Source organism: Papio anubis, chromosome 2 (genome assembly GCF_008728515.1).
Source record: "Papio anubis isolate 15944 chromosome 2, Panubis1.0, whole genome shotgun sequence".
NCBI lineage: Eukaryota > Metazoa > Chordata > Mammalia > Primates > Cercopithecidae > Papio > Papio anubis.
The window spans coordinates 192,014,132-192,037,670 of NC_044977.1; the positions used below are offsets into that span (position 1 = coordinate 192,014,132).

The 23,539-nt window shown below is 42.5% G+C and overlaps 1 protein-coding gene across 39 annotated transcripts in view; it reads left to right on the plus strand.

Annotated features, from left to right (window-relative positions):
• Window positions 1-13,641, plus strand: part of DLG1 (discs large MAGUK scaffold protein 1) — a 279,291-nt gene extending 265,650 nt beyond the window's left edge. For 38 of the 39 annotated variants that reach the window (XM_031663922.1, XM_031663915.1, XM_031663919.1 and 35 more), the window contains 2 exons: window positions 4,488-4,579; window positions 11,462-13,641. In XM_031663922.1, the coding sequence (XP_031519782.1) occupies window positions 4,488-4,579; window positions 11,462-11,568 (199 nt within the window). In that variant the 3' untranslated portion in view covers window positions 11,569-13,641. The remainder of the gene's footprint in view (window positions 1-4,487; window positions 4,580-11,461) is intronic. The other variant, XM_021935051.2, reaches the window with a different exon arrangement.
• Window positions 13,642-23,539: the final 9,898 nt, after the last annotated feature.

A 23,539-nucleotide genomic window follows, 5' to 3' on the forward strand; every position in this document is an offset into this window, starting at 1 on the left:
TAACATTTAAAAACTAATCAATTATGGAGCTAGAGGGAAGATGGAAGAGTAGGAAGCTCTGAGAATCTGTCTCCCCACCCAGACAACAACTGCACTGGCAGAATCTGTCTGATGTCACTGTTTTGGATCTCTGTTCACCATTTTTACCGGTTTGGAACTCTGAAGTCTGTTGAAGGCTCATAACTTCCAGGGAAAGGTTTGAAAGGTTAATTTCAGCTCTTAACATGGTAGCAACTACCTGTTCCTCTACCCTCAGCCCCATAGCATGTAGCCATGCACACATTTTCAAGCGGCTTTGCATACGGTTTGTGGCAGCCAGTGTGGACAATAAGGATTCTGTCCTCCAAATAGCAGGGATCTTTGCTGTGATAGCTAATTACTGCTTCTGATCATGGAGGTGCGGCCATACAGCCATAAAGTGAGCCATTGTTGCAGACCCCACTGCCACTGTTACAAGCCTGGAAGCACTGGAGGCTGAAGTGACTTTTAAAGATTTAAAGGGCCATTGCCTTCAGTGGTGATTAGTGAGGAGAAAGAAAAACAAAATCAAATGAAAACAAAGGGCTAGTGCCTCCCCCTTCCACCCGCACCACACACACACACACACACACACACACACACACACACCTTTTTTCTTGCCCCCATTTTGGGGGCCAGACCTGGACATTCAAAAGTAACCATGTATGTGAGGGGAGATTTTCATATCCATGGAAAATCACAGGCTTAGAAAATACCTGAAAAGACTGGCTGATTCCTGGTACAGAAACACCTTGCAACAGTAAACAATAAAATTAAATTTTAAATAAAACAGCAAACCCTAGGAAAGGAAAAGAATGTGATCTCCAGAGTTACCACATTGTAAGAGTTAAATGTGCAGTTTCCAACAAAAAATCACAAGACATACAAAGAAACAGGAAAATATAGCCCATTCAAAGGAAAAATAAACTATCCCTGCAGAAGACTATCCTTGAGAAAGAGTTAGACTTAGACTGTAAAACAAGATGCTAAATGGGCTAAAAGACATGGACAAAGTCTCAAGAAAATGATAGGCCCAGCGCAGTGGCTCATGCCTGTGATTCTAGCACTTAGAAGGCTGAGACGAACCACCTGAACTCAGTGGTTCGAGACTAGCCTGGGCAACATAGTGAGACCTTGCCTCTACAAAAAGTCAGCAAAAATTGGCCGGGCGCGGTGGCTCAAGCCTGTAACCCCAGCACTTTGGGAGGCCGAGGCAGGCAGAACACCTGAGGTCAGGAGTTTGAGACCAGCGTGGGCAACGTAATGAAACCCCATCTCTACTAAAAATACAAAAATTAGCTGGGCGTGGTGGTGGGCATCTGTAATCCCAGCTACTTGGGAGGTTGAGGCGCAAGACTTGCTTGAACCCAGGAGGCGGAGGTTGCAGTGAGTGGAGACCACACCATTGCACCCCACCCTGGGCAACAAGAGCAAAACTCCGTCTCAGAAAAATAAAAATAAACAAAAATTAGCTGGCCATGGTGGCACGAGCCTCTGGTCCCAGCTGCATGCGAAGCTGAGGTGGGAGGATCTCTTGAGCCTGGGAGGTCAAGGCTGCAGTGAGCCAAGATCATGCCACTGCACTCCAGCCTGAGCAACAGAGGGAGACCTTGTCTCCAAAAAGACAAAGGAAAAAAAGATGAAAAAGATACGTCAACAAAATGGAAATATCAACAAAGAAATAAAAAACGTAAAAAGAAACCAAAAGGAAATTCTGGAACTAAAAATAACTGAAATGGAAAATTCACTACAGGGATTCAGGGAGATTTGAGCAGACAGAAGAGAGAGTCAACAAATTTAACTTGAAGATACAACAATGGAAATTATTTAGTCTGAGAAACAGAGAAATGATGGAAGAAAAGGGCCTATAAGACACCATCAAGCAGTCAACTCACATTGTGGGGGTCCTGGAGGTGAACAGAGAGGGGAAGGGCAGAGAGATTGAAGAAATAATGGCCAAAAACATCCCACGTTTGATGAAAGACACGAATATAATCCAAGAAAATCAAGGAACTCAAAGCAGGATAAACTTAGATACCCACACGGAGGCACATTATAATCAAACTGTCAGAATATGGAGAGAATCTTGAAAGCAGCAACTTACCACACACAGGGGATTTCCCAATAAGATTATCAGTCGATGTTTTTGTTTGTTTTTTGAGACAAGGTCTCTGTTTGTCACCCAGGCTGGAGTGCAGTGGCTTACTGCTTACACAGGTTACTGCTGCCTTAACTTCCTGGGCTCAGGCAGCCGCTCACCTCAGCCTCCCTAGTAGCTGGGGCTGCAGACGTGCACCACCACGCCTGGCTAATTTTTGTATTTTTTATGGAGACAGGGTTTTGCCATGTTTCCCAGGATGGTCTCAAACTCCTGAGCGCAAGTGATCCACCCACCTCAGCCTTCCAAAGTGCTGGGATTACAGGTGTAAGTAAATATCCACCAGGCCCAGCCATCAGCAGATTTTTTTTTTTTTTTTTTTGGAGACAGGGTCTACTCTGTCTCCCAGGTTGGAGTACAGTGGCACAGTCTCAGCTTACTGCAACCTCTGCCTCCTGGGTTCAAGTGATTCTCCTGCCTCAGCCTCCTTAGTAGCTGGGATTACAGGCACCCACCACTGAGTCCTGCTAATTTTTGTATTTTTAGTAGTGACGGGGTTTCACCATGTTGGCCAGGCTGGTCCCAAACTCCTGACGTCAGGTGATCCACCTGCCTCAGCCTCCCAAAGTGCTGGGATTACAGGCATGAGCCACCATGCCCTGCCAGCAGATATTTTATCCAAAACTTTGGAGGCCAGAAAACAGTGGGTTCAAAACACTGAAGAAAAAAAAAAAATTTAACTGTCAACAAGGAATCGTGTATCTGGCAAAACTATTCTTCAAAAATGAGGGAGAAATTAACACTCACCCAGATAAAAACTGAAAGAGTTCATTACCTGTAGTTCTACCTTACAAGAAATGCTGAAGATAATTTTTTAGGGTGGGATGAAAGAATACTAGACAGTAACTCTACAAAATACCAAAGCAAACATCATAATTAATGGCAAAATATTGAAGGCTTTCCTTTAAGTTGGGAATGAACTCTCATATACTCATCATCCAGCTGCAGCCATAATTATCCACTTATGACCAATCTTGTTTCTCTCCACTCACACCTACCTCCTTACACCTTCATTCCAGATTATTTTGAAACAAGTCTCAGACATTTCTATCATTTTGTCTGTGTAAATCACTGTGTATTTGTATTTCTTCAGTTTGTTGGAATAAAATTTTAAATAACATCTATTCGTGGCAGTTGGTTAAGTTGTTTAACCTATATATTCTCTCTCCACATCTCTCTTTTATGCCCCACCCCACCCCCGCACCACCTCCCATTTATTTGTGATAGAACCCAGGTCATTTCTTGTGCAGAGATTTCCCCACACTGTATTTTCTGATTACCTTCTCATGGGGTTATTTATATGGATGTTTGTCCCCTTATTTTCTGTAAACTGATACGTAGATCTCTAAGTCATTTTAATATGAAATTTTCATCAAAGTCAAAAGTGTCATAAATTAATGAATAGGTGTTTTGGCTACACTGAGCTGATGCAGAATTTGTTAAAACCCTCTGTCATTCCAAGTATATAGCAACATATTCAGTAGCTAAATCTAGTTTTTATTGTTTTTATTTTCATTTATTTATTTATTTATTTTGTTGTTGTTGTTGAGACAGAGTCTCCGTCACCCAGGCTGGAATGCAGTGGCATGATCTCAGCTCACTGCAACCTCTGCCTCCCGGGTTCAAGCAATTCTCCTGCCTCAGCCTCCCGAGTAGCTGGGACTACAAGCATGCGCGACCACTCCCACCTAATTTTCATATTTTTGGTAGAGACAAGGTTTCGTCTTGTTGGCCAGGCTGGTCCTGAACTCCTGACCTCAGGTGATCCACCTGCCTCGGCCTCCCAAAGTGCTGGGATTACTGGTGTAAGCCACCATGCCCAGTCTATTATTTTTATTTTTAAAAATCCCAGAAACAGGCTGGGCTCAGTGGCTCACACCTGTAATCCCAGCACTTTGGGAGACTGAGGTTAGCAGATCACCTGAGGTCAGGAGTTTGGGACTAGCCTGCCCAACTATGAAACCCCATCTCTACTAAAAATATAAAAATTAGCCGGGCGTAGTGGCGCATGCCTGTGATCCAGCTACTTGAGAGATGGAGGCAGGAGAATCGCTTAAACCCAGGAGACAGAGGTTGCAGTGAGCCGAGATCATGCCACTGCACTCCAGCCTGGGTGACAGAGTGAGACCCTGTCTCAAAAAAAATAAAATCCCAGAAATGGCCAGAATGACTCAAGTTTTTAATGACATTCATATTTTCAACAGAGTTCAACTTTTCATGATTTTCTATTTTATATCTTCTCTCCTTTGTCATCTTTTTTTAAAAAGTATTACAATGTGGTAATTATCAATTTCTGTATTTATTTGCATAGGGAAATGAATAAGCGTCTAACAGAAGAACAAGCCAGAAAAACGTTTGAGAGAGCCATGAAACTGGAACAGGAGTTTACTGAACATTTCACAGGTTGGAACCACATTGTAACAGTCCTCTTTAAGATAGAATTTTGCTCTGAAGCCATGTGAATTGACCCATGCAAGTGGATTTTGAACTATGCCTGCATCTACCAGTAGTAACTAGTACTGTCATTTTCAGAACAAACCCTTAAGATCAGTGGTTTTGTCCTGTGGGAAATTCATCTAGCCTAGGCAGTGGTGCTGGGGAATCTTTTTGGGAGACGGAGTTTTGCTCTGTCGCCCAAGCGGAGTGCAGTGGTGTGACTCAGCTCCCTGCAACCTCTGCCTCCCAGGCTCAAGTGATTCTCCTGCCTTAGCCTCCTGAGTAGCTGGGACTACAGGCATGCACCACCATGCCCGGCTAATTTTGTATTTTTAGTAGAGATGGGGTTTCACCATGTTGGCCAGGCTCGTCTTGAACTCCTGACCTCAGGTGACCCACCTGCCTCAGCCTCCCAAAGTGCTGGGATTACAGGAGTGAACCACCGTGCCCCGCCAGGAATCTTGAGATTCAATGTTTCTTAGGTTATTGATTAGAACAGCAAAAACAGGAATAATTCATACTTGACCAGGGAAAAAGAGATTTAGATTTCATTTATTCTATGAAACTCATGATTTTTCTCTTATCCTTTATAAATTTTGATCCATTTTCTCTAGCCATGTTGACGTATAATTGACAAAATGTGTATATATTCACGGCATATAATGTGATAAACGTATACATTGTAAATTGATTAACACAATCAAGGTAACATGTCTTTCACCACACAGTTACCATTTTGTGTGTGTAGGGAAGATGCTTAATACTCTTTATTAACAATAGTCACTATTGCTGTAGATTAGATCCCCAGAATTTACTTATCTTATAACTGAAAGTTTGTACCCTTTCACCAACATCTCCCCATTTCTTCTACTCTGCAGTCCCTGGAAACCACCTGTGTTTCAATGAGTTCTACTTTTTTAGATTCCACGTAGAAATGAAATACAGTATTTGCTTTGCTGTGTCTGGCTTATTTCATGTAGCATCAGGTCCTCCACATTCACTCATGTTGGTTGTTGCAGATGATAGGATTTTCATTTTTATGGCCTAATAAAATATTCCATTGTTGTATATATACCATATACATACATACATATATAGATATTTGTATTTGTTGTTTCTTGTTTTTAGTTTTTTCTCTTTTTTTTTTTTTTTTTGAGACAGAGTCTAGTTCTGTCGCCCAGGCTGGAGTGCAGTGGCGCGATCTCGGCTCACTGCAAGCTCCACCTCCCGGGTTCACGCCATTCTCCTGGCTCAGCCTCCCGAGTGACTGGGACTACAGGCGCCGCCACCACGCCCTGCTAATTTTTTGTATTTGTTAGTAGAGACAGGGTTTCACTGTGTTAGCCAGGATGGTCTCGACTCCTGACCTCGTGATCCACCTGCCTCAGCCTCCCCAAGTGCTGGGATTGCAGGCATGAGCCACCACGCCCAGCCTGTTTTTGGTTTTTTTGTTCATTTCTGAGACAGGGTCTTGTTCTTGCCCAGGCTGGAGTACAGTGCCATGATCATGGCTCACTGCAGCCTCAACCTCCTGGGCTCAAGCAATTCTCCCTCTTCAGCTTCCTTAGTAGCTGGGACTACAGGCGTGCAGCACCACACCTGGCTAATTTTTTATTTGTAGAGACAGGGTCTCGCTATGTTGCCTAGGCTGGTCTCAAACTCTTAGGCTCAAGCAGTTCTCCTTCCTCAGCCTCCCAGAGTGCTTGGATTATAGGTGCACTGCACCTGGCCTACAATACTTTCTTTATTCATTCAACGGTGGATCTGTCCTCTGAATATTGTGGGATGGAGTTTTGCTCTTGCTGCTCAGGCTGGAGTGCAGTGGCGTGATCTCAGCTCACCACAACCTCCCAGGTTCGAGCAATTCTCCTGCCTCAGCCTCCTGAGTAGCTGGGATTACAGGCATGTGCTACCACGCCCGGCTAATTTTGTATTTTTAGTAGAGACGGGGTTTCTCCATGTTGGTCAGGCTGGTCTCAAACTCCTGACCTCAGGTGATCTGCCCACCTCGGCCTCCCAAAGTGCTGGGATTACAGGCGTGAGCCACCGGGCCTGGCTCATTCATCTTTTGAGAGACTCTTAGGTTATTTTCCTATCTTGGCTATTGTTGATTATGTTGCAGTGAACATAGGACTGCAGATTTCTCTTCAACATACCCATTTCTTTTCCTTTGGGTTTATTGTTGTTGGCTTTTTGTTTGTTTGTTTTTATTGTTTTGTTATGAGATAGTCTCGCTCTGTTGCCCAGGCTGGAATGCAGTGATCTCGGCTCACTGCAACTGTCGTGTCCTGGGTTCAGTTGATTCTCCTGCCTTAGCCTCCCAAGTAGTGGGGACTAGAGGCGCATGCCACCACACCCAGCTAATTTTTGTATTTTTAGTAGAGACAGGGTTGGCCAGGCTGGTCTCAAACTCCTGACCTCAAGTGATCCGCCTGCCTCAGCCTCCCAAAGTGCTGGAATTACAGGCGTGAGCCACCACACCTGGCCCAATTTCCTTTCCTTTGGATATATATACCCAGTAGTGGGATTGCTAGGTCATATAATAGTTCAGTCTTTAATTTTTTGAGGTGACCGGGCACAGTGGCTCATGCCTGTAATCCCAGCATTTTGGGAGGTCAAGGTGGGTGGATCACCTGAGGTTGGGAGTCCGAGACCAGCCTGACCAACATGGAGAAACCCCATCTCTACTAAAAATACAAAATTAGCCAGGTGTGGTGGTGCATGCTTGTAATGCCAACTACTTGGCAGGCTGGGGCAGGAGAATTGCTTGAACCCGGGAGGCGGAGGTTGTGGTGAGCCGAGATCACGCCATTGCACTCCAACCTAGGCAACAAGAGCGAAACTCCGTCTCAAAAAAAAAAAAAAAAAATTTTGAGAAATGTCCACACTATTTTCTATGATGGCTTTACTCATTTACATTCCCACCAACAGTGTACGGGGTTCCCTTTTCTTCATACCATTGCCTACTTGTTATCTCTTATCTTTTTGATAACAGCCATCCAAACAGGTCTAAGGGGATATTTCATTATGGTTTGTGTGTGTGTGTGTGTGTGTGTGTGTGTGTGTGAGACAGTCTTGCTATGTCACCCAGGCTGTGGCATGATCTCAGCTCACTGCAACCTCTGCCTCCAGGGTTCAAGTGATTCTCGTGCCTCAGCCTCCTGAATAGCTGGGATTACAGGCACGCACCACCACACTCGGCTAATTTTTGTGTTTTTAGTAGAGACAGGGTTTTGCCATGTTGGTCAGGCTGGTCTGGAACTCCTGGCCTCAAGTATCCGCCCACCTCAGCCTCCCAAAGTGTTAGGATGGCAGGCGTGAGCCGCTGCGCCCGGCCTCATGATTTTGATTTCTATTCCTCTGATGACAAAAGAGGTTGAGCACTTTTACTGATACCTGTTGGCCATCTGTATGTCTTCTTTGGATAAATATCTATTCCAGTCCTTTGCCCATTTTTAAAATGGATTGTTTAGTATTTTGCTAATGAGTTTCTTATATATTTTGGATATTAACCCCTTATCAACTGCATGGTTTAGAAATATTTTCTCCTCTTCCATAGGTTGCCTTTTCATTTTGTTGATTGTTCCTTTGCTGTGTAGATTTTTTATCTGATGTCCCACTTGATGGTTTTATTTTGCTGCTTGTACTTTCCAAAAAATCATCCAAGACCAGTGTCAAGGAGCTTTTTTCCCTGTTTTCTTCTAGGAGTTTTATGGTTTCTGGTTTTACATTTAAGTATTTAATCTATTTCAAGTTAATTTTGTATAGGATAAGGGTTTAATTTCATTCTCTTGCATGTGGATATCCAGATTTTCCAACACCATGTATTTAAAACACTAGCCTTTCCCTATTGTGTGTTCTTGGCCCCTTGTCAAAGATTAGTTGCCCTTTGATCCGTTTTGAAATACTATTTGTTTAAAAAAAAAAAGAGGAGGTAGCAGTTCCCCAATATTCTTTTCTCACTCAGTTTGTCCTTTAACTGAGTCCTCAAGTCTTTGGACATTTTTGTTGTTGTTACTTGTTTGTTTGAAATAATATCAGCCTAAATTGGACATTCACAGTGAGTATCAGTAAGGGTCATGGTTTTTGTAAGCCTTGTGCTTTCTTATTTTTTTCAAACTAATTTCAGACTTAAATAGAAGTTAGAAGAATAGTACAGGGAGTCTCATGTACCCTTCACCCAAATTCCTCAAGTGTTAACATTTTACCACATTTATAATTTTTTCTGAAACACTTGAGGGTAAGTTTCAGGTAGATGCCCCTTTACTTCTAAATGTTTCAGTGTGTATTTTCCAAAAAACAGGGATATGCCCTTATATAATCATAGTTTTATTACCAAAATCAGGAAATTTAATAATTATGTCTCATCTAACTATAGATCTTATTATTATTATTTCACTATTCTTCTAATCTCTTTAGAGCAAAATGGGGAAAAAATGGCTTTTCTGTTCCGGTGCAAGATGCAGTCCAGGCTCACGTGTTACAGTGAATTATCACATCTTTGACGTTCTTTAATCTGAAATATTATCACATCTTTAACGTTCTTTAATCTGAAATATTATCACATCTTTGACGTTCTTTAATCTGAAATATTATCACATCTTTAACGTTCTTTAATCTGAAATAGTTCCCAAGTCTTGTCATTCATGACCTTGACTGACATTTTTTAAGAGGAAAAACTAGGGGGGTTTTTTTGTTGTTTTTTCTGTTTCGCTTGTTTTGTTTTGTTTTTTGAGCCAGGGTCTCACTCTGTCGCCCAGCTGGAGTGCAGTGGTGCAATCTCAGTTCACTGGAGCCTCCACCTCCCAGGCTCAAGTGATCCTCCTGCCTCAGCCTCCCAAGGAGCTGGGACTACAGGCTGCAGCCAACATGCCCAGCTAATTTTTGTATTTTTTGTAGAGACAGGATTTCGCCGTGTTGCCCAGGCTGGTCTGTAACTCCTCCGATCCGCCCACCTTCACCTTGACCTCCCGTAGTGGTGGGATTACAGGCGTGAGCCACTGCACCTGGCCAGAGACCCATTCTTTTATAAAATGTCCCTCCCTCAATTTGGATTTATCTGACATTTTCTCATAATTAGATTTAGGTTATGCATTTGGGGCAGGAATATGCATTTGGGGCAGGAATAGCAGTGAAGTAATGATGTATCCTCTGTGTGTCATACAAGGAGGTTTACAGTCTGCTTGTGCCGTTACTTGTGATGCTAATTTTAATCACATGGTTAAGGTGTCTGCAGCCTTATGCTCTCCCAGTTTCTTCCCAAGGAGTATCTTGGTTTACTAACCATGCCATTCATGAATTTACAAAGTAAGCAAAATGTATATTTCCCAAGTCAATTCCTGACTCTTTTCTCCTAAAATAAATCCTTGCGTGCTGTTGTCAACCTAAACTATGAAATGCTCTGGGATTCTGTCCTGTGCTGTTGGAGTGCATCAAGATGCCAAACCCACAAACCAAGTATTTTCTCAATTGAACTGAGTCTTCAGGGACACTGAGGCATGTCTGTATTTAGCTCAAAAGGTAGAAGTCTCACAAAACTGGTACTAGCGAATATTATGTTACTTAAAATTCTTGTTTACTCAGGCATTCCTAGCTACGTATAAGCCCTTCTTACCTGTATATAACTTCTTTCTTCTATGCACATAATCTCGGGTACCAAATAGACAGTATTATTTAAAATCTCCCTTCGACATTTTATGCTCAGTTTTTCAGACCATGGAAACCTACACCTATGATGCTCTTCCAAGATCACTGGGGATTTTTTTGTAGTTTAATAAGTGACTTATTTAATTTGCAATTCTGAATTATTTCATTTATATGTAAACTTCTTTTGTGAGAAACAGGGTTTCACTTTGTCACCCAGGCAAATGGTATGATCCAATGGTACGATCATAGCTCACTGCAAATGTGAACTCTGGGCTGGAGAAATCATCCTGCTCTCAGCCTCCCGCGTAGCCAGGACCACAGGCACACACCACCATGCCCGGCTAATTTTTTTTTTTTTTTTTTTGGACATAGTGTCTCACTGTGTTCCCCAGGCTGATCTCAAACTCCTAGCCTCAAGCAACCCTCCACTTCAGCCTCCCAAAGTGCTGGGATTGCAGGCATGAGCCACCATGCCTAGCCATAAACATTTTCTTTCCTCTTAAAAAGTGACTCATGCTTAGTGCTGTCTAGCGATACTTTGTTTTTGTTTGTTTGTTTGCTTGCTTTATTAACTGACCCTCATCCCTCACAGACCTCAGGGGCTTCAGCTATTTCCAAAAAATTACTTATTAGTAATTGTTACTCTTTTTTTCACACATTATTTCAGGCAGCAAATAAACATTGATTGTTAAGTCTCTAAACACTAACAAGCTGGCTTAGATAATTCACCTACTCTACAGTAACTGACATGCCAGCTTAACTGAAACAAGTAGCATCAATCTGTAGCCAGCTCTTTTCTGCCACGATCCTACCCCAAAAAAATAAAACAAAACATTATCCTGCATCATCCTGTCTGTGGGATTGTAGCCAGTTTCCTTTGTCCTACATGGTGATGGAGAAATCAGGACAGTTAAGAAAATAATTTGTTTTAAAATAATAAAGCTAATATATGCTCAGATGGTAAAAGAACAAAAGATCACCAAATCTTACTTTTTGATCCATTTTTAAGATAAAAATTTTATACTGTACAAGTAGGAAAATTAATGAAGTGAGCCGTTTTTTCTAAGTGAACAGTGCGTAAACGGTGATTCTTCCTGGATGAGTAACTTTCTCAAAGATATTAGTTTCTGCTATTTCACCAATAACTGTAATGACAAAATAGACAATTAATGGAGATTTCTGATTTTGTTTCTATCATTACAGCTATTGTACAGGGAGATACGCTGGAAGACATTTACAACCAAGTGAAACAGATCATAGAAGAACAGTCTGGTTCTTACATCTGGGTTCCAGCAAAAGAAAAGTTATGAAAACTCATGTTTCTCTATTTCTCTTTTCCACAATTCCATTTTCTTTGACATCTCTTTGCCCTTTCCTCTGGAGTCTTTTTTCAATAATGATTTCATGTTGAATTATATCCCACATCATGGTCTGCAGGTGCGCTTATTTTTTTACATGTAGTGTCTCCTTCAAGTTACATCATGTGTATTATTTAATGTCACTATTGGTTAGTGGCCATTTTTCACAACTGAAGATGGAATGGCCTGACCAGCTATTAAGAATTTGGGGAGACGCAGAAATTGTGGTAAAATTCCTTAATGTTTAAGGGAAAGTAACTTTAAGAGATTTTTGGAAAAGCTTTATATACATTCTTTTCAAATTTCAGTACAAATGAAAAAGTGGTTTTAATCAGTGATTTAGTAGACTTTGAGCAACTATGCACGCTTAAGTTTAATAGCATGGTTTGGCCAGTGTGTTACTCTCAAGTCCTGTTCTCAGTCAGCTTCTATCATCAAAGCAATTGTTTCATTATAGATAAATAAGGAAGACATGTTTTAATTTAAAAATTCATGTCTGAGTTAACTTTCATAAGGGATTTCATTTTTCCTAAGCATTCTTAAAGTCTTTTATTATTTGAAGGTTCTTTTTTCCCAGTACATTTGCTAGGAATAACAACGTTTAAATGTTTTTAATCTACTTGAGCAACACTATCGTGTCTTACAAAAGTTGTTCATATGTAAATGATCATCACATTCTGTGAATCAAGGCCATGTTCAGGTGCTAAGGAAGTTCGCCTTTTACACAGAAGGTTGAGAAAATTTCCTAGATATAAATACAGATAAATCAGACATTACAGTGGTGATGTAGAAACCATAATGGCAATGGAAAGGAGTCCAGTTCATAGCCTAAAACTTAAAAATGTATTCTTAGGAGTCAGATTTTACTGAATATTTTACCCACAATAGCTGCCTATTTTGTTATAATAAAATATATATAAATATATATATAAAACTTTCTTTAAACTCTGTAACTATGGGAATTATTTTCTTTACATAGTTGCGCACACACACAAACATATATATATATATATATTTAAAATATATTTTGTTTCTTTTGCCACCTACTCCTAACTTTTTGTTTGGTTTTTAAATTAAATATTAATTGAATAGACTTATCTTCCTTAATCCTGTGAACTGAAAATGGGGGCATGGTGATCATGAGGAGAAACATTTAGGGAAATTAGATTATAAGTAAAAGTATGGGCGTATTCTCCTCTTTTCTACAAAAGTTTTCAAATGGTTCCTGGGGTTTTGTTGTTGTTCTTGTTGTTGTTATTGTTGTTCTTGTCATCAGGTTTGATTTTGGTCCTTGCCCTTTCCTTCTAGTTCTCCTTTTATTAATAGGAAGGCAGGCAAAAGCCCCATTTATGTGTGTGTTTCCCTCAGACAGCTTTCGTCCACTGCTCTGCACTAGAATTGCACAAATCTTCATGGTGAGCAATTTTAAGAAATTTTAGTGAAAGGTAGAAATTATTTCAGAAATCAGTTTCTCTGGTCCTTTATATTAATAATAATATTTGGCTTCCCATTGCTCTTTGGAGTTGTTTATTAAATATGTGTTTTTGACAACCTCCTCATTACAGTTTCTTAAAGAAATGAGTACTGGTTTGTAAAGAATTATCAACATTATCCATTCCATTTATGAAGAAGAGGAGAACAGCTAATAAACTGTATTGTAAAATCCATATGTTAAATGTGTCTTGAATTTTGAAAGAAAAAAATATTTTGCAAGCTAACATTTTCTTGAAACAATTTGAGGCATCATGTAATTTATAACTGAATTCAAGAGCCATTAGGCAACACAGTATGTTAACACATTGAAATACACACAGTATTGCTGTTACACTAAATATTGTAGGTTGTTAACAAAATAGAAATATACTAGAAGAAAACTATTGTAAAATCTCAAGAGCTTCAGAAATTGCCTTACAAGACCCCAGCATAAGCTGTTTTGAAGTATTTACCAAATAGTCACATGTTGTAAAATATCAAGTGGGTTATAAAAGGATGCCACTTATGTATTAAAATCTACATAACATTGTTTTCTGGATGTCCTTGTTAAGTGATTTTTTTGTAAGAATATATGATTGTGCAGCTTTCTAGCTTGTACAGGATTATCAATAATGAGATTACTAATTGCTGAGTATTATGCAATAGCCACTTTAGTATCATACCTCTTTTTTGTTTTTGTTTTTTTGTGGGTTTTTTTTTTTTTTTTTTTTTTTTTGAGACGAAGTCTTGCTCTGTCACCCAAGCTGGAGTGCACTGGCTTGATCTTGGCTCACTGCAACCTCTGGCACCCGAGTTTAAGCGATTCTCCTGCCTCAGCCTCTGAACTAGCTGGGATTACAGGCGCCCACCACTACACCAGGCTAATTTTTGTATATTTAGTAGAGACGGGGTTTCAGCATCTTGATCAGGCTGGTCTTGAACTCCTGACCTTGTGATCCACCCCCTCAGCCTCCCAAAGTGCTTACAGGCATGAGCCACTGCACCCGGCCCATACCTCTTAATTTAAAAAAAAAAAAAAGAGAAGGTGGTGTTACTCGCCCCACTATAAGGTTTACATTAAATCACTTGCCCAAGATGACTTAGCTAGTAAGTGGCAGTGCTTAGTATTTGGATCCAAGCCTCTCTGCCCCAAGTCTACATTCTTTCCAATACACTTGGCTGCCTCATTTTTCGCCCCGTACTGTGTAAAGAACTGTAACTTAAATTATTAGTTTAGCAGTCCTTTACAAATAAGGAAAGACTCTTAGATGAAAATCCTTGCCCAAAGTCATACAAGTAGTAAGGACAGACCCATAGAACAAGTCACTCCCGTCAAAGCTGAAAAGACTGTGGGAAACAAGTCAGCCTCGCCCCGCCACGGTGACATGCCAAGAAATAATCCTTTAAAACCAGAATTGAAACAATGTTTGTAAGAAAAGAGTCCATTGTTGTAATGCACAGAGAATAATACAGTTTCAAATATTTTGAAAGGCTGTCTTTTTTAATATGCCTCTTCATATCCTTAAGTTGGCAAAAAGAAAAGTGCCTCTTGGATTTGGCTGTAGCTGTCTGGTTGCTTTCCTGTTCTGTGACTGCCTGGGGCTCTTCAATAAATAACGGAAGCAAGCAGGCCGGGCGCGGCGGCTCACGCCTGTAATCCCAGCACTTTGGGAGGCCGAGGCAGACGTGTCACCTGAGGTCGGGAGTTCGAGACCAGCCTGACCAACATGGAGAAACCCTGTCTCTACTAAAAATAAAAAATTAGCCAGGCGTGGTGACACATGCCTGTAATTCCAGCTACTCGGGAGACTGAGGCCGGAGAATCGCTTGAACCCAGGAGGCAGAGGTTGCAGTGAGCCGAGATCACACCATTGCATTCCAGCCTGGGCAACAAGAGAAACTCCATCTCAAAAACAAATAATAGTAATGGAAGCAAGCCTGCAGAGCTCATTCCAGCAAAATACACTCTGGTTAACAAATACTTGCTAAACACTATAGTATTTAAACTCCAAAGATGGCAATTAAGGAATTTTAGTAATTAGTAAAAATTGTTTTCTAACGTATTAGAGCAGTTACCTTATAAGATTGTCTGCCTTGAATACTCTTAATTTACATGTGATAAAATAGAAGCCTAAAGATCCCTATGTCTTAACAAAGTTACACTGCAAATCAGGGACAGAGCCAGAATTAGAACTTTTAACTCCTGACTCCTAGAAAATAGTTTTCCTACCATACAAATTCCTTTTCCTCCCATTCTAAGAGCTGGATTTTGTGGTTTATTCAATCCCTGAACGTTTGAATTTCTGCTGTTAAATATTGGTACATTTATGATATTACAATGAAGAAGTTGCGTTTTAAAGATATCAAGGAAAAACATAGGTGTCACTTTCCCGACCCTAGTGTAGAGCATTTGGTAGTTAAGTCTAATATTTAAGATTCCATTTGTCTCCCTCCAGAATTGCACAGTATACCTCTCACTGACTTTGGCAGCAGTGCCCTCTGATGTGAAGAATGTGGGCTGTGGAATCAGCTTGATTTGAATGCCACTCTGCCACTTACGTAACTTTGGGCAAGTCACATAATCCCTCTTACTGTTTACTTATCTGTAAAATGGAGATCTATTGAGGATCAGTAAGATTACAGATAAAGGGAACTAGCACATAGAACACTCTAAAAGCTAATTCCCTTTTCCTTTGGAATCAGAGGCTTAGAATTCTTCCAGCTTCTCTTGTGGAGATTAACCTGACCCTTAATTTTGCCGTGTTTTAAATGGGATTTGAATGACTACCTTGCAGGATTGTTATAAGGGCTAAAGTGATGTATACAAAACACAGTTGGCTGGGCGCGGTGGCTCAGGCCTGTAATCCCAGCACTTTGGGAGGCCGAGGTGGGTGGATCACGAGGTCAGGAGATCGAGACCAACCTGGCTAACACGGTGAAACCCCGTCTGTACTAAAAATATGAAAAGAAAATTAGCCAGGCATGGTGGCAGGCGCCTGTAGTACCAGCTACTCAGGAGGCTGAGGCAAGAGAATGGCATGAACACGGGAGGCGGAGCTTGCAATGAGCCCAGATCACGCCACTGCACTCCAGCCTGGGCGACAGAGCAAGACTCCATCTCAAAAAAAAAAAAGTGTATGTATATCATCTGATACTTCACACTTCTCTTCTTCCCCATACGAAGGGTTGTGGTTATGGTGGGTGGCAGACCCACAACATTAGTTGTGGAGAGTCTCAAAACAGGCCTGAAATAATAGTGTGAAAAGTATTACTTAAATCACCCGGATAAAATATTTTGTCTTTAATTTGACTAGAAATAGTCACTACTTAACTAACTTTCCACCACTGGCCCTTTCTCCACTTCACCCAAATAGGGTTACCTGAGAGCTGGCAGAACAGGAAATCCTAGTCTACTAAACAGTGTGATGAACAGAAATGGTGATCAGGTAGCTTTTTATTGAAGTTTAACATATCTATGTAAATGTATAGATACACATAAGTGTAATACCTTAATACGTCTTTACGGATAGGCCGGGCGCGGTGGCTCACGCCTGTAATCCCAGCACTTTGGGAGGCTGAGGCGGGCAGATCACGAGGTCAGGAGATCGAGACCATCCTGGCTAACACGGTGGAACCCCGTCTCTACTAAAAAATACAATAAATAAATTAATTAAATAAAATAAAAAAGTACTTCTTTACAGAGAAACATCACCTGTGTAACAATCACGAAGCTCGGTACATAGAGCATGACCAGCCCCCCCAGGTGACCTCAGCTTCCGCCTGGTCTCCCACCGCGGGCAGGGGAAGCTGCTGTCTTCTATCTTTATTTTTAAATTTGTCTACAGTAAAGTTCACTTTTTTGGGTGTATCATTCTAGGTTTTGACGCATGCATAGAGTCGTGTAACCACCACCACAATCAAGAATACGAAACAGTTCACTGTCCCAAAGAAATTCTCGGATGCTTTTCCCTGTGTAGTCCAGACCTCGCAGCCCCAATCTGTGACAACCGCCAATCTGTTTCCAGTGCCTACAGTTTTGCCTTTCCCAGAATGTCATGTGGAGTATAGTGTAGCATTTGGGGTGTGGCTTAGCAAAATGCACTGGAGAGGAATGCATGGTTTTCGTTGCCGAGCAGTGTTCCGTTGTGTGGATGCACCACAGACTGCATTCAGTGCTGGAAGGACTTTGGGGCTATTTTCATTTTTTCCCATGATAGTTGTGTATTTCTTTGCCACCCTAGACCTACAGGAACAAGAGGCAGCAAGCAGAAAAGGGTTTCTGATGCTGAAAGCCATGAAGGGCCCAGCCCCACCCCCACCCCCACTTCATCAGTACTGTGAGGACCCACGTGCTTAGCCGGTTCCATAGGAGCCTGTCATCCTGAAACAAATTTTAAAGGCAGAATGATGGATCCCAAGAGCCTGTTTACAGAAGAAGTTTGTGTCTAAAGCAGGAATGACTGCGAGAATGAGCACATCAGAATTTCAGGCCCTCAGGAAAAAACACTAATGATCCAAAAGCCCGGTGTGCCAGTGACTGGTGCCTGACTCATTACTGATGCCCTCGGTGAAATAAGTGTAGTCTATCTAGGACAGCAGTGAGAAGAGAACAAACTGCAGACGGGCCGTTGCTGAAGATGGGATTGGCTCATAGCCGTATAATTCAGAAAACAGCCCATGCAGCAAAACCCTGATCTGTTCAGAAAATTGGGTTTGTTGGATTCCAGACAAAGGATTGTCGCTTTTCCAAATTACTGTTTTCTTTAGGTGGTAACCTCTACGCATTTTAAATATTACTTATGCAATTTCTAGTAATCTAACTCTAGTGCAGTGCACTTAAGGAGTCCTTGATGAGACCTGGTTCCACCAATGGCTGTGACGCTCAGCCTTTTCCTGCGTGCAGGTAGCACACGTGGCCTTGACAATCCCTTCATTTTAACCACAGTATGGCTGCTCACTTGTGTGAAAAAAACACCGTAGGTCCCTCCTTTCATTTGGTTCCAGATTAATCCTTAGGAAATACCGGTGTTTACCGAAAGTAGAAACTACTTGTGTTGCGCATATATCCTACTTCTGCCAGTCAACTGTTAATGACCAATTTCATTTGGACAGTTTATAATTCCAGTAGAGTGATTTTTTTTTAAACAAAGTTACTCTGTTGCCCAGGCTGGAGTGCAGTGGCACGATCTCTGCTCACTGCAAGCTCCGCCTCCCGGGTTCAAGCAATTCTCCTGCCTCAGCCTCCCGAGTAGCTGGGATTACAGGTGCCACCACCACGCCCAACTAATTTTTGTATTTTTAGTAGAGACGTGGTTTCACCATATTGGCCGGGCTGGTCTCAAACTCCTGACCTTGTGATCCGCCCGCCTCGGCCTCCCAAAGTGCTGGGATTTCGGGCGTGAGCCACTGCGCCCAGCCGAATGAATTTCTTTATATACAAGTCAGTACAAAAGAAAAAAATTAGCATGTGAAAGTTGCTAATGAATTAATGATACAATGAATTCTCTGATGGTAGAAAAGATGAGAGAGAGTGATGTAATCTGTCTTCAGGATGTCTAAAATTGGGTACATTTACCTCACACAGATGGGATAGCTAAAGACAAGACGAAGTGTATGAAAGTCCCATATGTTCCACACTATTGAGTCTCCACAAAAAGGTTTTCTAAATCGCATGTCATCTGATCAAAAATATCTACTTCCCTAGTGGTATTTAAGACTAGAAAAGACATCTTTTGAAGATAGATCCCTTTCTCTGAAAGTTCAGTGCTTGGTTCAGATTTAGTTTGTCTGACATACCCTTCCTAGGAAAAAGCTTTACTAAACTTTTAACTAATTTTCTACTTGTAGCCAATAATGGTTATACTTTATATTCTCTCGGTCACCTCCCATCAGACACCAAATGCTATTCTTCCTGAATGTGATCATTTTTCTTGCTCTCATTTCCACCGTCATCACTCGAATCCAGGTTCTCACTCACCCCACCCAGACCGGGATTATTACAGTGGCTTCTTAAATCATCTTCCAGCCGCTAATCTGCTCCCTTGCTCATCCAGCTACCCACCAGATGACTTTTCCTAAAGTGCAACTTTTATTTCCCTCTCTTCAGTGACCTTCACGTATCCTAAATCCAAATGAATTGATTCACCTGTAAAAGTATAGTTCCTGGAATACAGTATGTAATCAGTAAGTCCTAACCTCGCTGGCCATACCTCTTATTTATACACCCTCTGCAGAGCTTGTCATAGCTGTTTGTCAATGCCGATGCCTCCTTTGCCAACCCACCTCCCATCTGTTGTGTCCTCCCCACCCAAGTCCCCTTATCAAAGCTCTGGTTTCTTCAAAGCCACCCTAAGTCCCCTCACCTGCGGAAACCTGGCCAGTTACAGCCCTTGGTGTCTGAATTCCTGCAGTCCTTGGGTGTCCACTTAACACTGAGAATGTGCTTCCTGTGCTGCCTTTACTGCTTTAGATGCCTCCTATTAGGTGGCATTTTTTATTGTGTTCCTTTCTCCTGTGAAGTGCCAGGGCAGATTGGAGCACACAGCTCTACTGCAGAGCCTGCCGGCCACTGGCGTGGCCGTGTCATCACTGCGGTGGCTTTTTAAGGGTCTGAAAACAGTCTTAAGTGTTGGCAGTGGCTTCATTTGCAAATTGGTAGAGATGTGGGGGGTGGGGGGGTGGAGAAGGGCATAAAAAGGTCTGACTATAGGCCGGGCGCGGTGGCTGATGCCTGTAATCCTAGCACTTTGGGAGGCCGAGGCCGGTGGATCACCTGAGGTCAGGAGTTCAAGACAAGCCTGGCCAACATGGTGAAAAATACAAAAATTACAAAATTAGCCGAGTGCAGTGGTGTGCACCTATAATCCCAGCTACTCGGGGGACTGAGGCAGGAACCCAGGAGGCAGAGGTTGCAGTGAACAGGGATTGTGCCATTGCACTCCAGCCTGGGCAACAGAGCGAAACTCAGTCTCCAAAAAAAAATGTCTGGGCCGGGCGCGGTGGCTCAAGCCTGTAATCCCAGCACTTTGGGAGGCCGAGACGGGCGGATCACGAGGTCAGGAGATCGAGCCCATCCTGGTAAACAGGGGAAAACCCCGTCTCAAAAAAAAAAAAAAAAAAAATGTCTGACTATAAATCTCTAAGCCAAATTTTTTGTTCAATTATAGTCTTTCTTTTCTGGTTCCTGTATAATAATCTCCCTTCTCGAACATGGTTTGTGATTTTATCTTCCTTGTGCATATATGTTTTCTTTATAAGTCAGCTGAAGCCCTCCTTGGAAGTAGCTGGGGTATAAATAATTTCTCTGAAAGTCTTTAGTGACAAAGCCAAATATAGTATTCTTGATTTTACTTCTTCACTCTTTACCCCCTTTTATACTGGTTTCTTCCCAGATTAACTCTTATATTCAATGAAGTTGATGGAGATTTATTAATGACTTTAAAACTATATCTCCAAAGTTCATCTTTGAGTCTTTATAATCTTCTTCTGTATATTAAATCTGAACTGCAAGTAAGTTTTTAGGAAAAGAAAGCTTTTGTGGTTTGATAATTAATAAACTGAGCTCAGCACTGAGAGACTTAAACTGACGGCAGGCTCAGCTCAGTTCCAGCCTTTCCCATCCTCCTCCCTCCCATCCCCAGGGAAGAAGCTTTGTTTTCCTTTCTTGGCTGCCCACTCTGCTTGTCTTGATCTTACTCTTCACAATCTGGTCAAATGTCTCCTATAAAAGTTTACCCTCAACGCTGAATCCCCTGAAAACAGCCCCTCTCCCTTTTTTAGCCAAATATCTTGAGATACTCTGTTCACTCTTCCCTTCATTTATTATAATATCATAATTATGTATTGAATCCAACTATATTCCAGACCTGATGCTAGACACTGGGATCGGTGGTAGACAAGACACCATCCCTGCCCTCATGGAGTTCGGTTTCCTGGCCAAGCCTCAGCCCTGGCCATGCCATTGAGACAGCTCTTTGGGGCCACTGTAGTCCCCAAATCCTGTGGCTCTTCTCATTCTTCCCCTCAGCAGCATCAGACACCAGTAATGATAGTTAATAACATCCTAAAGCATAATAGTTCACACTTAGAAATCATCCTCTATGTTCAAGACCCTGTGATGAGCACAGAAACGATCAAACATAGACTCTGCCTTTGAAAATCTTGCACGTAGAGCTTCACACAGCCCAAATGGACAGGACTTACCCTACATCTAGCTTCATAGGAAAAAATCCTTTCCTATAAAGAGGAAAAAAAAAAAAAACACTTATTCCTAAAACTTGCTCAATATGTCTGCCATGGTTCTCGATATACAAATTCAGATTAAGTAGTCAGCAGGTGTAACACTCTTTGATATCACACTACTGCAGGTGCTCACACCCAACCAGTCAGCAAGAGTGTAACATCCTCTGATATCATCACACTACTGCAGGTGCTCATACCCCAACCAGTCAGCAAGAGCATAACATCCTCTGATATCATCACACTGCTGCGAAAGATTATACACCCAACCAGTCAGCAAGAGGCATAACATCCTCTGACATCATCCCACACTACTGCGATTGCTCACACCAAACCAGTCAGCAAAGGCGTAACATCCTCTGACATCATCACACTGCAGGTGTTCACGCAACCAGTCAGCAAGGCGTGGCATCCTCTGATATCCACACTGCAGGTGCTCCGCTAACCAGTCCGGCAAGTGACATCCTCTGACATCACACCTGCAGGTGCCACCCAACCAGTCAGCAAGAGCATAACATCCTCTGACATCATCACACTACTGCAGGTGCTCACACCCAAACCAGTCAGCAAGAGCGTAACATCCTCTGACATCATCACACACTGCTGCGGGTGCTCACACCCAAGCCAGTCAGCAAGGCGTAACATCCTCCTGACATCATCACTACTGCCCAGGTGTTCACACCCGGCAGTCAACAGGCGTAACATCCTCTGATATCACACACTACTGCAGGTGCTCACGCTAACCAGTCAGCAAGAGTGTGACATCCTCTGACATCACACTACTGCAGGTGCTCACACCCAACCAGTCAGCAAGAGCATAACATCCTCTGATATCATCACACTACTGCAGGTGCTCACATCTCACACCCCAACCACTCAGCAAGAACGTAACATCCTATGATATCACTACTGCAGGTGCTCACATCCCAACCAGTCAGCAAGAGTGTAACATCCTCCTGACATCCACACTACTACGGGTGATCACACCCAGTCACCAAGAGTGTAATATCCTCTGACATCACACTACTGCAGTGCTCACACCCAGCCAGTCAGCAAGAGCATAACATCCTGTGACATCATCACACTACTGCAAGTGCTCACACCCCCACCAGTCAGCAAGAGCATAACATCCTCTGACATCATCCACACTGCTGCAGGTGCTCACACCCACACCCGGCAAGGTGTAACATCCTCTGACATCCACTGCAGGTGCTCACACCCAAACCAGTCAGCAAGAGCGTAACATCCTTTGACATCATCACACTACTGCAGGTGCTCACACCCCAACCAGTCAGCAAAGGTGTGACGTCCTCTGACATCATCACGCACTACTGCGGGTGCTCACGCAGCCAGTCAGCAGAGCATAACATCCTCTGATAATCATCCCGCACTACTGCAGGTGCTCACATCTCACACCCCAACCACTCAGCAAGAACGTAACATCCTATGATATCACTACTGCAGGTGCTCACATCCCAACCAGTCAGCAAGAGTGTAACATCCTCTGACATCACACTACTGCAGGTGATCACACCCAGTCACCAAGAGTGTAATATCTTCTGACATCACACTACTGCAGTGCTCACACCCAGCCAGTCAGCAAGAGCATAACATCCTATGACATCATCACACTACTGCAAGTGCTCACACCCCCACCAGTCAGCAAGAGCATAACATCCTCTGACATCATCACACTACAGCAGGTGCTCACACCCAGTCAGCAAGAGTGTAACATCCTCTGACATCACACTACTGCAGGTGCTCACACCCAAACCAGTCAGCAAGAGCGTAACATCCTTTGACATCATCACACTACTGCAGGTGCTCACACCCAACCAGTTAGCAAGAGCGTAACATCCTCTGATATCACTACTGCAAGTGCTCACGCCCCAACCAGTCAGCAAGAGCTTAACATCCTCTGACATCATCACACTACTGCAGGTGCTCATACCCCAACCAGTCAGCAAGAGCGTAACATCCTCTGATATCATCACACTACTGCAGGTGCTCACACCCAACCAGTCAGCAAGAGCGTAACATCCTCTGATATCATCACACTACTGCAGGTGGTCACACCCAACCAGTCAGCAAGAGCGTGACATCCTCTGATATCATCCACACTGCAAGATTGCTCACACCCAACCAGTCGGCAAAGTGACGTCACCGAGCATCATCGCACTACTGCGGGTGCTCACCCAACCCAGTCCAGCAA